Here is a 17,736-nt window from a genome sequence, read left to right on the forward strand (position 1 = left end):
CTTTTTAAGTTGAATGAACTGATACATTTGTGTTGCAAATCGAAGAAAGGTTATGCTGACATAAAATGACCATAAGTTGTATTTACTTAAAAAGCACGATGCACATATGCTACATATATATGTTAAGTAAATCCAACTCAAAAATGCAAAAACAAATGTGTGAGAACCAGGGTTCAAAACTCCATGAGGGAATGAGGGAAAAAAGTTTCTGATCGCTCAAAACTGAAGTTTGATAGTGGTGGGAGTTTCCTGAAATGCTTAAAAGTCTAGAACAAAAAAGTAATCCTTGAAGACGCAATACAAGTGGTCTTTCGCTATGGTTAGTTGATGACATTATTCAACATTATGTTCTGGAACTGTTTGTAAATTCAGTTGCCATTTCCAAACACTAATTGTGTAGTTTTAGTTTCTGCATATAGACCAGTGTTGTATGTAAATTTAATTTGAAAGTACTTTTATATTCAACAGATTTGCATTTATGATATGCATAATTGTAATGCAATTAAGAAGGACTTTTCCCCTTTTCCTACATGTTTGTTATGTTGCCTGTTTTCACAATGTGGTTTACTGTTAAAAAAAAGCAATTTTCTGAATTTGTATGATTGCCATTTGTTTTACTGTATGTCAACACCAGACCTATGCTCTGCTCTTTATAGCAGGATTTGGAGCTTGCTGCATAATTTGATACATTGATGCCTTTAAAGCATATTGTTGAAGTGCTTGCTGTATCACGTTTCTTTGGCTTATTGCTATTGGTTGAATGTGATGTTTCATGTAATTTGGCTTGTTTTGGTTTCTTCCATTGTGATGCCATGTGACGAGAGTTTCCACTGCATAGTCACTCTTTCTGCATGCTGTATGAATAAACTTTGAAAGAAATGTAGATTGGTTCAAGTGTGACCCTAAAACTGGTCAACCTAAAACTGCAAAAAGCCATGCTCTGCACCATACAAGTATAATTCTCAGAATGAGTTGTGTTTGTGCACGTAAAGCTAAAATGTTTGGTAAAGTCTACATACAGTATGCTCAATAACAAGCATTTAATTTTGTCTCCCATCGCTTTCTCTGTCTTTTTTATTTTCTCTCTCTCTCTCTCTTTCTCCTCATCTGACTCTGTATCAGCGGGTAAGTTTAGTTTTGTGTTGCAGAGACTTTGCTGCATTATCCACTGTCGATGCTCTGTCATGTCTGTAGTCCATGTTCCTAAAGTGTGTGTCTATCTTCAGGGGGGTCCGATGCATTTCCTCTATGTCCATCTCGAGACCCCTGTCTCTGCCTTCTCTATCATTTGATTGTAAATGTGATTTTCCCCTCTGCAGTTCTATTGACGATGCATATATGCCTGGAGAGAGAATGTGTGCCTTTACAGCGACCTGTTCTTGTTCTGCCATGCCGGTCCTTTCTCCTCTTGTGTATTTATGTGTGTGCTGTACTCAATAACCAGGTCAAATCTCTGGTTATGGACTGTCAACTCATTGATTTTCTTTTTCTTTTCTATCATAACTGTTTCTCTCCCTCCAAAGCTACAGTATGTTCAGAAGAAGTCACTCATACACTCATACACAACCTGAACATATTCAATCCAACATGTAAAGATGAGGAGAGTCACAACATCACCACCATAGAGGCCTTATTGCCTTTACATACAGTAACCTACATTTTTCTGTGACTGAATGGTTTGCCACTTGTGCTGGAGCCAAAGCCCAATCCGGCCCCATTCCATGTGTTTCTACTGCAGAAAAGATGGTTCTGGGCTGTACAAAACATCTTAAACCAGGAACAACTCGTCTCACATAGCTAAACGTTTGAAAATTGGTATAAATTCTGGTCAGCTTTGTACCCTTATGTCAATCAGGCAACTTCTGTTAAATGAACAGTTTTATTGACTTATAGACGATTTAAAGCAATCTGTTGGTGGTGGTGGTGGTATGGTTCTGTTCTTGGAAAACTCCCCACCCATCAGCCATTTTTGGGAAAAAAATTTAAAGTAAAACATGACAGTATTTAATTTGCGTAATATTGATTAACTAACGTGATGTTTGATTCTAGCCATTAACCGCCCATTTAGACAGGATGAGACCGCTTGACTGACACGCGTGTCATTTAGAGGTGGGATTATCTAAAACATACCACAATAATAAACCGGCATGGGAAATAAACTCATTCAAATAATTGGACTGTAGTGTTGGTTTGTGATTGGCTGAAGAAATTAGTGAAATGCAAAATCAACTTTGTTTCCCAGTGGACTTGTGCAAATCTGTGCACCCTATCTCCCAGAAATTGCATAAAAGCTAGTCAGTCAGACTGGAATTATTATTTTTTTTTGTTAAATTTTGTTTAGTAAGTTGACAGCTTTAGGCTACGTCCACACTAATATGTTTTAGTTTGTAAACACATCTTTTTTTCTATGTTTTGGCCTTCAGTCCACACTGAGGCTGCGTTTTTGTCCAAGGAAAACAGAGCTTTTCAAAAACACTCTCCCAAGTGGATACATTTGAAAATGCCATCTTCACGTTGTAGTAAAGCGATGACTGTATTTGTTGTCATGAGATGCAGTCATGTGATACATTCAACCCAAAACAATCAAGATGGCGGCCCATGTTGTAGCTGCGTTGTTGTGCCTGGTATTCACTTTTATTGCGTTGTTAAAGATAAATGTTACTTTGTACAACCTTCGAATTGCATTCCTTCAAAGGTGACAGGAAGTTTACCCGGAATTGCTGTCTGGCGACGGAACACAAGGACAAATGCATTTTAAAACATACATGGAAAGGCGATTTTTTTATTTTTTTTTTTTTTTTTTTTTTTTGGATTTGCATTAAGGGGATTTAAGCATTTTTACACGTTTCAGTTTGGACAAGCACCATTTGGAAAATGCTCAAAACTGACGGTGTGGATGGAGAGCGTTTCGAAAAACGAAAACGCAATTTTCAAATATATCCAAATTAATGTGGATGTAGCCTTATTTGCTATATGCATTAGTGGTACAGCCCAGCTTAAAAAAGCTGAATTAAATTACTTTGGATGCTAAAATAAGTTTTTATAAAACTAGGATTGCAATATTTTTTCTCACAATATTGTGTTTTTTAAGGTAATTAAGATCCCTCTATTGATAGTTTTTATTTCAGGGATGTCAATCAATTCAAATTCTTAATCAAATGAATTACATGACATGCTGATTAATTAATCAAATTAATCATAATTAATCGCTTATTTCAATATTTGTCTGCAATCTACAGCAATCCATTTTGCAATTGAATTTGCCATTCTGTCCAAGGTAGACTTAATATAAGGGATTTTCTAACGACGCGTCTATGTGTCTATAATTAATCACGTCTGTAATTAATCGCTCTGAATTAACACATCAAATCGACAGCCCTATTTTACTGATCTATTTTTTTTTTTTCATATCAACTTCACCAGTTTAGTAATGTAAATAGGACGTGTAAATAAAAAAAACTCTAAAGACCAGCGTACAGTTGGAACCAGACCAAAATTACCTTTTAAAACTGTAAATTTAAGTAACATGTGAGATTATTTTGCACAATCACAGGCAGTGGTGCAGAGAGACACTTTTTTGCACCTTTGTTGAGAGTGAATTTAGAGTTCTTTATATTATTAACATAGTTAGGACTCTGTTGCACCCCCTTGAAATTGGGCATGTAAGGGGGACAGTCACAAAAATCGGTACATATATAGTTCTCCTAAAGCCGAACAACTTTCATGCTCAAAGTAATTACCTCCACCCAATAGGAAGTCAGCCATTTTGGATTTTCTGAAAATGCAGGCTCTGAACTTTTAAATACTTCTCCTAGGTAATTCACCCCATTTAGACAACATTATGCCAAGATATTGAAGATACAGATTTTATATATCGAATGGTGTTGCCATGGCGAGGCATTAAATTAATGGCGGAAAATGCGGAAAAGGAAGTGTCTCATATCTTCTGTGTGCCATGTGTGATTTAGATCAAAATTGAGATGCATGTTTAGTCTTGGGGGCTAATCACATGGATTTCATAGCGCCAACACCTTTCAGCAGGAAGTGTGGCTTTTACAACAGACTTTAAAATAGTCCTCTTACATTTACCCAAATTGTTTCAAAACAAATTTAGAATAATGTAAAATGCCAAATGCATGTGTCCACCTTGCAATTTTTTCAGAAAGCCACCGGGTGGAAATGTACCCATGGTGCTTGGGCCCGTCATAGCTGCTTGCAGCTATATTTATTATTATTATTATTATTAAAATATTTTACATTCTGATTTATAAATGAAGATTAGGGTTAATAATTGCAAAAAATGCAAATAATTAGCATTAAAATTTTAGCTCATGATAGTATAATTGAAAAATTTGCAGTGTCTGCCTTTATTAATAAATTTAAACTGTTGCTTCATAGTTATTGGTTAATCATACCACCTTCCTTCTGAATATCAAAACAAAAATACCTTGTAAACTATCATCATTTGATTATAAGCCCTACTATAAAAAGCAACAATGCAGCAAATTAACAATGGTGTCATCAAGTGTTACAATTGACCTGAAGAGTCGGTATAGTGTGCTAACATAGCTTTGTTCAATTGAAACTCCGCTCATAAGCATAGCAAAATGGAAATGTATTTATTTTGTCTCCATTTTAGAACTGTTTCTATAAGGCATGAGAGAATTTGAAACTGAACCTTGCAGGGTCTCTCAATTGTGTTCAAATTATAATATTATAATTCCTTGAACTATATTGAATCATGACATCATGAATAATGCATCGCAAGTTGCTTGGCGATACCAGCCATATGACATAGATACACCGTTATTCCAATCTCAAGTCTGTGGACATGTGATACCCTAGTAGAACACAGACTCCAGCACGGCACCATTTCAGATGAAAAGTTTGCGCTTTTGCGAGTTATAGGATTTATTTTTGCGGATAGAACTATAAACACTCATTACAGCATGTTTAACTGTACACAACAGTCCATCAAAGTGTCCTTATTTAAGACCGCAAACATGTGGATGGTGAAGCTGCTCTGAGGGAGGAACATCCAACACTGTCTCTGCCTTAAAGTCCACCACAACATTCATCAACCATGAACAATTCACCTTTACTTCATAGCAAAATGGCCTTAAAATATAGGACAGTTCTATAAATTGGTTACAGAAGGTTGGAAGACGATGGATACTTGGGAGACAAGTCTCTTTCTTTTTGACATCCCGACATTAGGAAAGATCTATTGGAATACTGTGGAGAACAGTCTAAGTTAAAAGACTTGTAGCACCTGTAAAGTTGCTAAACGACAAAGAGGCAACCTTGGGAATAGTCAGACATATTTCCAAGTGGAACGTGTTTGATCAGAGTTTATGATAGCAGGTATGTCTTAAAGCAGAAATATTTATAAAGAAAACACAGACGTTCAAAAGAAAACAAATTCCTGTTTTCCCAAGTCGTAGCATTCAGATTTCAGAAGCTCTGAACACAATCTCAAATTTAAAGGTGAGGATCAAGGCACAGCAAGGAAATTTCACAATGTCTTTATCTACGAAGTAAGTTTACAGAGAGTTCCTAAGTCTCAGCATGCTTTTCTTCCTTAGTTTCTTTCCTTCGTTTTGTTCCACCCCAACCTCGTCTTTGATTCAAAACCAGAAACCCAAACTTAGTTTGAGAGACGAGACAGACCATAAATACAGTTTCAGAAAGATGTAATTAACAAACTGTAGTTTATTACTTTCAGCATTGCTTATTTACAAAGATTGCATGAAAAAGCATTTGACATGGGAAGCAGCATTGGGAATGGTATAAAACGTGATGCATTAAAGTTACATGTTGTTCTGGTGATAAACAGATAGTGGCCATTAAAGGACAGGAAACCTGGCAGAGACAGATAATGCATCTCACATTCTATCTCTACATCTCTCTCTGTTTGTTCATTTGATTATCTCTAAATGGGGCTGAATTTTTTTACTTACCTACCTTACGTTCTCGCCCTCTCTCTCTCTGTCTCTCTCTAGACATGAGTTGTTGGAAGAAGCAAGAAGAAAAGGGTTACCCTTCGCTCAGTGGGACGGTCCTACGGTTGTTGCGTGGTTGGAGGTGGGGGGCTCTCACAGTGTCTGAACTTAAAAATGTTCCCATATACACTGATAAGCCACAACATTAATACCACCTGCCTAATATTGTGTAGGTCCCCCTCATGCTGACAAAACAACGCTAACCTGCAACTCTGAATAGCATTCTGAGGTGCTATTCTTCTCACCACAATTGTACAGAACGGTTATCTGAGTTACCGTAGACTTTGTTCATTAGTTAGTTAGATGGAAATGCCTTGTTGATGAGAGAAGTTAATAGAGAATGGCCAGACTGGTTCGAACCATAGACTGTAAAAAAAGATGGACGACGCCCCTTCGCTCTTTTCCATTGGTGAGAACTGAAATCGCCAGTGTCCCGATATGGCGCTGACATCTTGGGACTTGAGTCTGCGCAGTTGCGATTTCGGGACCAGACCTGCGCAGTAGTGAGCAGGAAGTAAAGCCGCAAAATCAAGGCCCCGCCCTTACTCTCGCTGAATCAATCGCAAGCACACGCCCCTGCACTTTTGACTTTTGACTTATGACGGTGTGAAATAATTAATTATAGAAATTTAGATATTAAATTTAAAGCTCCAATCTCCTCAGTCCTCCGAAGATCCCGAAAAAAAGTCAGTTGGTGCTTCAGTGACCACTTCGCTCAGAGAACCTGTCAATCACAGCTGTCAATCATGATGTCACAGCACCGTTTTTATAGCATCAGATAACTAACTAAAAACAAAATTATTTTGAAAACAAACACTTGAAACTACAGTAAATTACAGAAACTATCTTTGGAAAAAAGATATGTGAAGTGTAATTTAATTGTTTAGTTGGTCTCACGTCCCGTTGAATAACATGGGGAGGCGGGGTTTATGACCTATACTAGGACCAGTCACCGGGGGCGATCGAGACGTTTTGGCTTCACTTTTGAGGGCTTGTGCGGCACACTTGGTTCGAACTGACAACGTCTACGGTAACTCAGATAACCGCTCTGCACAACTGTGGTGAGAAGAATATAATCTCAGAATGCTATTCTGAGATGCGGGTTAGTGCTGTTTTGGCAGCACAGTGAGGATCTACACAATATTAGGCAGGTGGTTTTAATGTTGTGGCTGATCAGTGTATGTATATTTGCAATATAAGAGGCATTGACTCAAATAAACATGGTAAACACATTAAAATGACACCAAAGTCCTTCGAAAGTGTCTGCTGCTCTACCACTGTATCCTAACCAGGCAGTAAAAGTTTCTTCCATGTTAACCAGAGTTAGTTATGGGCAGAAGTATCTTTTCGGTGACCAATGGCAGACGATGAGGAGTGTTCTGGAAACCTGTTTGAAAAGAGTCATTATTTTGGCAAATTTGTTTTGTGATGCTAGTGATGAAGAAATTAAACTTCATCTTTAAAACCTAAAAACATCTTTTGATGTATGAACATCTCTTTACTTTTTAATGTGTTCTTGTTCTTAAGTATGCTACTATGATTATGTTTGTGTCTATAGCTGTGGCTGGGGATGCCAGCATGGTATGTGGCAGCATGTCGTGCCAATGTGAAAAGCGGTGCTATTATGTCGGCCCTGTCGGACACTGAGATTCAGAGAGAGATCGGCATCAGTAACCCGCTGCACCGCCTCAAACTACGCCTGGCCATACAGGAGATGGTCTCACTCACCAGCCCCTCAGCGCCCCCTACATCTAGAACTGTGAGTACAGACACATACACCTTTGGCAAAGAGACAATTATTGGTGAACTGTAAGTGTTCCTAATAATGTTCTCATTGTGCTTAAATCTAACTTCCTGGTGCACCTTCATTATGCATTTAGACTGAGATTTTGTTAAAAATATTTCACTCTCAAATTGTATATTTAATTTGTCATTTCAATTTAGTTTATTTTTCGTTAGTTTTTACGCTATGACCCCATTTACACATGTTTTAGGGTGATCCGATCACATGTAGTCAGGTGAGACACGTCACAGTTTACACCTGGTCTCACAAATATGTCTCCTGTGGCCACTTGTGTTTGGATTTGGAGGGGAGGGTCTCTGTTTCATGATGACGTCAATTGCTATGTCAGTGTGTTACTGCATGATATTAAAGCACAACAAAGACAGAAAAGACAAAGATGTCTTGAAAAGACGTGTCAAGCTGAATTATCCGTTATTTTAGTGGATAACAATGGAGCTTCAGGTGTTCGTGCTTGTCATCTGTGTTGATATCAGACGCAGTAAAGAAGATCCGTGAAGCTCTCGTGATTGTGTATGTATCCGCTTTTTATTTTTTTATGTTTCGCATGGTTATTTTTTTAAAGCCGCTTGTAAACGGCATAGTTTAAACTGTTATTTTAGTGCAGCAGTTGATTGACAGGTGAGGGGTGGTGCTTCGCTGCGGTCGGGGCGCATTCAGGTAGGATTACCGTTTACACCTCAGAAGTGATGTGGACATGCGTTTATGACAGGCTTGGAGATTTACAGATTATTTGTAACAGAATTAGGTAATCATGATACAAAAATTAGGTAAATGTAATCCATTACAGTTACATAAAAACACTGTAATCAGATTACATTTTCAAAATATTGAGATTACTGTCAGGATTACAAATTTTAATTTCTGACAATAGAAATAGTGAATTTTCCTGACATAAAGTGATCCAGACAGCTGTTTGTTTAGAGTGAGAGATGTTTAGATGTGCATTCTCTTCGGGTTCTCTCTCATGACTCACTTGAGTCAGGAGCGCCTCCTACAGTCACATATGTAAATAACAGCAGTCTGCTCTCAGCCACAGAGCTGCTTCATCACGATGGCATTGAAGAAATTTCAACATGATTTGTTCTTTAAAAGAGAAAGTTGAAACAACATTAAAGTTCAGTAGAATTTATGCCTTCCAGCTGTGAAGATGCTCTCATAATACAAAGGATGTGAGAATATGAAGGTAAGAGCCACACAGAAATCACATTAGCTAGGTTAGCTAAAATTCGTTAATATTAAAATGTTTTAAAATGAGTTAACTTTAGTGCTCAAAGAAATCCGTGGCCCTCATCATTTGGTGGGAGCAGGAATAGGTACCAATGCTAACACTATTTGCGCATCATGGGGCATAGAAATCCCCTGGTTTGCATCGTTGCAAATGTGAACTACTATATTAGCCAGGACATCCTGTATGTTGTTCCATTCCAAACTGAAGCTGAAAAAATGACCCCTCTCCCAGATGAACGGTACTTAAGCATTCATCAGTTAAGAAAAAAGTTTTGAATACAACAATACACAAATCAATCTAAGACCTTTTTGACCTCTCATGAATTTGCATCCCTGATCATTATTAACAAATCCAAATTGTACACATAAATGCCAAATTAATTGAAAAAGTGTTTTAAGTTCTTAGGAAAGGAAGTTCAATGAAGAATTTATCTGATTTTAATGAATTATTGTTGAGAACTGTTCATATGTCTGGGTGAGGGAGACATTCTGGCAAATGTAACATGTTCAATACTTATAGTAATTGGGAATGAGTAATTGAAAGTGTGGTGAACTGGATTCATCTGGCGATCGCGTTTTCGTTAAAAAGGTATGAAGTCCCGTTTTGATATTGCATGTTTTCATTTGTTCTCCTGGCACAAATAACTAAATTCCTGTTTCTGGAGCATTGCTATCATGAAACAGAGATCGGATATCAATGTTGAACCCTTAGACCTTTGACAAGATGCATAATTTGTTAACATTAATTACATTTATAGACGGTAAATGATATATTAAATGTAAGCAGAGTGACGTCACTACCGCGTGCGGTCGTTTGTGTATCAAGACGTTAATCCATTCTTAAAACTACATTTTGTTTCCTTTTTGGAATCTAAATGTTTTTTTCCCCTTTAAACAGAAACACAAACTGTTAGCTGGAGATGTTTGACTCTCTCCAGCATTTAATTATGACAATAATGGTAAATGGTCTGCACTTATATAGAGCTTTTTTAACCTTAACGGTATTCAAAGCATTTACACTGTAACACATTCACACATTCATACACCAATGGAGGCAGAGCTGCCATGCAAGTTGCTAGCCTGCCATTGGGAGCAACTTCAAGACACTGAACCTTGGGTTCAGTGTCTTGCCCAAGGACACTTCGGCATGAGGAATCATGTGGGCCGGGATTCGAACCACCAACCCTGTGATTGGCAGCCAACCCGCTCTACCACCTGAGCCACAGCCGCCCCTATTGCAAATTACAATTGCCTATACACACTAGCTGCAATACATGGTAGAATTACACTTTGCAGTGTTTTTGAATCTGAGGTATATCCTGTCAGATTTAATGTAATGTTAGTCAAGAGACATACTTCAGTGCATCTGTTCTGATCAGATTTGCTTTATGAGAAATGATCTTTTCTGTAGCAGACAGAGAACTCTCCTGATTTCTTGTTCTACATTAACAGCTCATTTTCTGTTTTCTTAGTAGGGTGCAGTGTACGTGTTTTTTTCCTTAGATATAACAGTACTCATAATATGACTCAAACATGGTCTATTTGCATTCAAGGCATCATTCAAAGTTTTAGAGATCATGTTGGTTTTATCTTGACTTTATTTACATATTTGCCCTTGTGGTAATCCAAAAGTAATTAAAAGTATACTGATTACATTACTTTCATATTAATGTAATTGGATTGTTACTGATTACATTTATTGTTAAGTAATAAGTAATCTGTATTGGATTACATTATAAAGTAACCCTCCCAACCCTGGTTTTTGACCACATTCGTATGTGGTTTCTGTGATTGGATCACAAAACGTTTTAGACCCCGTTTAGACCTGTATTTAGGGCTGACCACATGTGATCGGATCACCAGAAACGCTTCTTTATATCAGGTGGACATGGGGCCTTTGTTAGCATTAGTTTAGTTTTTGTTTTCTCAGTGTTTTTTAGTTTGAATTAATTTACTTTTTAGTTTAAGCTGAAGCATTTACTGATATTGTTTAAAATGTCTAATGTCATTTCATTTCTCTGGGCTGTCTTGTGTTACCTCCATCTAGAGGCATTTACAGTTTTAATTAAGGTGGATTGTAAATGTAACAAATTGTATAATATAGTGTGAAGATGGTAAAGTGGAATAGTTAAGCTTGATCCCCTTTGTATTCATATGTTTTTCTTAAATGGTTAAAAATCATAACTAAACGAATCGGGATGTGTGGCAGAGCACATTTTATGACCACCGGTCAGAAAAACAATGGTAAAGAAAATGACAGAAATTTGAGTTAAACCTTTTCAAGATAATAAAAAAGTAAAAGTTGACTTAATGTTTGTAATTGGAACATATGATGATTTATGATGTAAAAGTGTGTAAGAAAATGTAAAAATGTATTCCAAATAATTTGTAGATATTTTCTATAGAATAATTTTTTCTCTGTCCCAATTAACCAATACTTCCTTAAAAAATATGGGACTTGTTCAAAAGAGGGTCTTCAAAGGTTCTTCTTCCCATTATATCCCGTTATATTAAGTATTTCTTCATTTTTTTACTTTTCAATAAGGTAGAAGACATCCTAAGCTTTCTATAAAGACATAATGTCAGGTTATGTGGCATTTTAACCATCATTAAAAGTGCCAAGAAAAGTTTCCAAAAGTGTCCCACTTTGCCCGATTGTGAATCAAAATCTTAATTCAAGGTCATTTTTGTTTATTTTAGTTCGTTTTGGTGTTATGTAAATGCATTTTAGTTTAGTTTCAATTTTTTACAATAATTTCAGTTTTTATTTTTATTTCAGTTAACACAAATATTTTCATTTAGTTTTCGTTAACAATAATAACAGAGTTTCCACCACATGTCATATCCTGTATTGTGTTTAACAGAATTCCGTGTGGTATTGACGCAGATGGAAGGGACTTTTTTAACTTTTTACCCTTTTGGAATAAAACGTGCACGTCCTTTGTCTTGCTATGGCTAATTTCATATCGTACTTATTATGTATCCTAAATACACACAATTAAATGATATTTTTACACTTTTTATGTAACTTGCCAAAATCAAAACTCGATTGGACATGTTAATATTTACCTTGATTTCTCTGTTTTCTTTCAGTATAACTTGTTTCATTTTTAATCTCAACCAAGCTTTTTACTGACATTTTTGTTGTGTTCTTTAACAATATTATTAACAATATTATTTGGGGCAAAACTGTTGGCAGGACTGTGGGACAGACGTTAAATCTGAAAAGTTGATAGAATAATTTTGACACAATAAATTTGAAATGGTTTGTTTATTTAATACTTTGTTCAGGTTATCATAGCTTTAAACATGTAATAATTTTTATTTTCATATAGAAGTTTTATTCATTAACAGAAAAGTTTTCGAAAATGATTTGGATCAGAAAAGAAAAACAGAAAAGAGAAAAAGTTGTGGTGTGGGACAAGGCTGAAGCAGTCAAATCAATACATAAAAGCCATTGAAAAAGTACCAAAACTAAATGGTGATGGCCAGGTAAAAAAGTTTGCAATTCAGTTTTAATGAAACAATCAACAAAAAGAAAAAAAAAGCTAAAATGGTTTTAATAAAAATCAACCTCTGAGACAGTAAAATGCCTTCAGATAAAGAAGCACCCATGTGATACATGTATTAGATAAATAAATAATTTGAAATGAATGCACTTATTCAAAGCACACAACCTTTCAACCTTAGTAATAACAACAGAGATGCCAATCCCCTTCGAATCAATACGTGACATGACATCCTATGAAATGGAAAACTATTTTAACTTTCGAATAGTGCTATATTCTCCGTTTCATCTAATTTCTACCCAACTGCAGCTTTATGATTTTCTGTTGTCATGGTAATTGTGTTTGGCATCATCTGCAACAGCTGAGCTGTTATGATATTGTGTAATCACACTTTCACAGACTGACACATTCCCATCCCAGCAGTACAACAAACTGTGGCTTATCAAAGTTCTTATTGTCAATTATTTGTATATCTATACTCAACAGTCATTCTACTAACTACATCAGGCATCAGCTCATGTAGCATGTTGCAATGGTGTTTTCCCCTGCAGCAGTTCCCGTCCTATAAATGGGATGAATGCTCTGTGTGTTTGTGCTGTCTCAGGCCTTTGCCTCAGTGGGCAGGTCTTGCTAATGATCTGACTGTGATGCTGTAACACTATTGGCTTACAGTGCTGCTGCTCTTCTTCTTTAACACTGCTTGCCCTTCCTGTTGGATTTGCTGCCGCCCACATAGCCGTCGGGTAATGTGTGGGTAACCCATGAGGAAATGGAGACCCTTGCTGCCCCCTCCAAAACGGTCAGTCAAAATGTCCTCCTCCAGTCTCTCTTCTCTTCCTGTTTTCATATCATTGGCTGTGTCTCAATGCAATCCCTAGTTCTATATGACTTGAGTAAGTATATAGTGGAGGACCTTGATAAACTTGATAAACTTTGGGTCAATAGGCCTTGAAGAATATGGCCATGTCTACACTAATACATTTTCATTTATATTACAGCTGTCAAAATTAACGAGTTAACGCATGCCATTAATTTAAACGGTTTCACACGTTCATTTTTCTTAATCGCGATTAATCCATTTACTGTTAATACAGCATAAACCAGCATAAACACTTGTTAGAAAGGCAGAACTTTTGTAAGGTGTCCGCACGGAGTCATTACATTGACACTCACTTCACTACACACATACACACACAAGCGCTGCTGTGTCCGTGATGAAATGATGGAGAAAAGGCCTCTTAATGCTATTTGATGTACAAAACAAGTCCAGATGGGACTATTTTTCAGCCTATGGAAGGCACATTTTAATTACCACTAAGTACGCCAACTATTACTATAATGGGATGTTTTTGTCTGCAAGCGCTTTTCATGTGGAGTTCAAAGCAGTGTTTGACGCTGACGTTGACTCCCTGATGCGAATCATGAACACTGTTTCGCGATTACTGTAACAATGTGGATAGCCACAGTCTACCAGCAGATTATTATTGCTGAGGATGAGAGTGTAAGAGATTTAACACCCATTGCATTGAATGACTAGTTCTTTCAATTAGTCAAACTCCGAATTAGACTTTCGGGAACGCTTAATGTAACTTGAATTGGTGCTATTTTAGTGCATTTCTATCTTTATACTGTGACAGGCTTTGTTTGGAAAATGTTACTAAAGCGTTATATTGTTACATATTTTTTTGTCAGAAAAAGAAGTATATTTAGAGTCAAATTTCAGTACTATCAAAATCTGCGATTAATAACAAAAAATTGTCCGATTAATCTCAATGAAAATGTTGAATTAACTGACAGCACGATTTTGCTATGTTTATGCCTCTCATCCACATCATAACAGTATCCTCCATCAAAAGTGGAAAACACTGAAAGTGTGTGCTGCTGAACTAGGGACTGGATTTAGACCGATATTTTTCTCAGATATGCCCTCTTACACTCTTTTTGATGTCTTCACTATCTAAAAGAAGCATGTCTATGAGCATAAACAAACATATCACAAAAATGTCATATTAGTAATTTACACACAGAATTCATCATTGAGATTAACCTTACACTCCTGTGACACAATCATACAGTGAGATCCAAAAGCCCACATTCAAATTCTGGAGGGGAAAAAAACTGTTTAATGATTTTAACATTTTAGGATTTTGAAAATTTTTAATTAAATGAGAAAAGAATGCAAAGTAGCAGTGTTTTTACCAGCAATTTCAGACTTTTGGAGCCCACTGTAAGCGAGACACTGTAAATAACCTTTACAAGAAATTGGACGATTATCACAACTTCGAGGTTTCATCAATTCAAGTCTGAATACTTTTATGTCTCCATATTCAGCTCATAGATTTTGCTATTACATCCAAAACTAATGATCTTTAGATGGGTGAACCAGCAATGATAGAGGCCCTTATTTCCCATAGAACATCTCTGACAAAACCAAGGCTGAATGGACGTTCTCAAGTTCAAATCAAACGAAATCAGTAAATGGAGAAAAAACGAACCTCATTATTTCCCATTGAGCCTTCTTGTAAAGTCAAAATAGGATCCCAATCACAGCTTACCTCATACCGTACCTCTCATCAACATAACAATCACTGTAAACCGAGAACACAAGTCTGTAATGGAAACCGTTATACTGTATAGCAGATTAAAGTGCATGGTCGTCATTAGCACAGTAAAAATGCAGGCATGTCGTTTGTATTTAATGTAGTTTGTGTGTAATGTTGAAGTCTGTTGTGTGTTTGCATGCCTTTGCTCTTTCAGTACATACTTGTGTTGCAGAAATGTTAAAACTTACCAAATTAGTACAGTTCATTAGCTATGTATGATTGGGTGAATATGTGGGATATCTGAACTGATATTACAAAAACAAAGAATGTATTTGTAGATACGTGCATTTCAAAGTAAATGTGTACATTGTGAAAAGGTTTACAGAAAATAGTATGGATAAAATGTATTTTCTTGTGCTTCACCCCACAGAAGTCAGCGTCAGAAGAGGGCAGCTGGTCACAGGTAAGAGTATAACAGTTTTATACTCATTCTTTTCAAGCACAAAACATACATTTAAAAATGCACTTACAATGGATGTCTAACGGGCACTTGTACAGTACTGGAATAAACATACAAATTATAGTAATCAAACAGTTAAACTGTTAAAAGATATTGCCTTAACACTCTATACATGTTCACATTAGACATTGTCTTATTTATTTTTTAACCACACTACAGATTTAATATTTGTAAACTATAGTTTTGTCAAGTCGTTTAGGACGTCTGCGTCGTGCATGACGAGTAATTTTTCCAACAATTGTTTACAGACATATTGTTTCACTTTTAATTGACAATTACAATTCCAGTGGGTCAGAAGTTTACATACATCAAGTTAACTGTGCCTTTAAGCAGCTTGGAAGATTCCAGATTATTAGCCATTTAGCTTCTGATAGGCTAATTGGCTATTTGGAGTTAACTGGAGGTGTACCTGTGGATGTAATTTAAGGCCAACCTTCAAACTCAGTGCCTCTTTGCTTGACATCATGGGAAAATCTAAATAAAACAGCCAAGACCTCAGAAAAAAAAAACATTGTGGACCTCCACAAGTCTGGTTCATTCTTGGGAGCAATTTCCTAATGCCTGAAAGTACCTAGTTCATCTGTTCAAACAACAGTACGCAAGTATAAACATCATGGGACCACGCAGCCATCGTACCACTCAGGAAGGAGACACATTCTCTGTCTCCTAGAGATAAACGTTGTTTGGTGCGAAAGTGCAGATCAATCCCAGAACAACAGCAAATCACCTTGTGAAGATGCTGGAGGAAACAGGTTGACAGATTACAAGTATCTATATCCACAGTAAAACGAGTCCTATATCGACATAAAGACTTCACTGCTCCAAAACCGCCATAAAAAAGCTAGACTACAGTTTGCAAGTGCACATGGGGACAAAGATCTAACTATTTGGATAAATGTCCTCTGGTTTGATGAAACAAAAATGGAACTGTTTGGCCATAATGACCATCAATATGTTTGGAGGAAAAGGGTGAGGCTTGACAGCTGAAGATCACCATCCCAACCGTGAAGCATGGGGGTGGCAGCATCATGATGTGGGGGTGCTTTGCTGCAAGAGAGATGATGCTCTTCACAAAATAGATGGCATCATGAGGAAGGACATTTATGTGGATATATTGAAGCAACATTTTAAGATATCAGCCAGGAAGTTAAAGCTTGGTCATAAATGGGTCTTCCAAATGGACAATGACCCCAAGCATTCCTCCAAAGTTGTGGCAAAAATGCTTAAGGACAACAAAGTCAAGGTATTGGAATGGCCATCACAAAGCCCTAACCTCAATTTGATAGAAAATGTGTGAACAGAACTGAAAAAGCTTGTGCGAGCAAAGAGGCCTACAAACCTGACTCCGTTACACCAGTTCTGTCTGAAGGAATGGGCCAAAATTGGCCAGAATATTATTCTGATATTTCACATTCTTAAAATAAAGTAGTGATCCTAACTGACCTAAGACAGGGAATGCTTTCTACGATTAAATATCAGGAATTGTGAAATTTGAGATTAAATGTATTTGGCTAAGATGTTTGTAAACTTCTGACTTCAACTGTATCTATCTGTAAAGCCAGTAGTCTCTTGAACTACTACTGTATGTACTAACATAAAAATACATACAATACAATTTATTTATTGAGTAACTACATATTGTTCTGCCAAATTCTCACAAAATTAAAATTAGCTGCTACTGAGGTTGAGGTACGGGTTTAGGGTTACGTTAGTGTAAGGATTGGGGTAGGGTTGGGTTTAGGTAAGGTTAACAGTGTAACTACAGATGTAATTTAATGCAGGTACGTTAAATAGAAGTACAATGCATCAACACATATATACATAATAAGTACATTGTATCAAATGGTTAAGCACTTAGTTTTTAAAGACACATATTATAAAGTGGGTCCCAATATTGTAATACAAATACTTGCTAAAATGTTATGTCCAGACAACAAGCAAAGTTATTTCCTAATCTACATTTGGGGTCCCATAACTCGTAGCCTCTGCTCCATTCGAACACTGTTTGGAGAACCATTAATTAGGTGCACTTTGTTCAATTTTCTGCCATCTGCTGGTCAAAAACAGTGTACTGAAGCTTTGAGTAATGAACCCAGTTTCAATACATCTGAAACGAAAGCACATTTCTTCA

The 17,736-nt window shown here is 36.6% G+C and overlaps 1 protein-coding gene across 1 annotated transcript in view; it reads left to right on the forward strand.

Annotated features, from left to right (window-relative positions):
• Nucleotides 1–17,736, forward strand: part of LOC127637680 (liprin-alpha-2-like) — a 68,047-nt gene that overhangs the window by 36,978 nt on the left and 13,333 nt on the right. The window contains exons 19-22 of the mRNA XM_052118868.1: nt 6,003–6,084; nt 7,561–7,761; nt 13,279–13,341; nt 15,516–15,548. Of these exons, the coding sequence (XP_051974828.1) occupies nt 6,003–6,084; nt 7,561–7,761; nt 13,279–13,341; nt 15,516–15,548 (379 nt within the window). The remainder of the gene's footprint in view (nt 1–6,002; nt 6,085–7,560; nt 7,762–13,278; nt 13,342–15,515; nt 15,549–17,736) is intronic.

This window comes from Xyrauchen texanus, chromosome 45 (assembly GCF_025860055.1).
Source record: "Xyrauchen texanus isolate HMW12.3.18 chromosome 45, RBS_HiC_50CHRs, whole genome shotgun sequence".
Lineage (NCBI taxonomy): Eukaryota > Metazoa > Chordata > Actinopteri > Cypriniformes > Catostomidae > Xyrauchen > Xyrauchen texanus.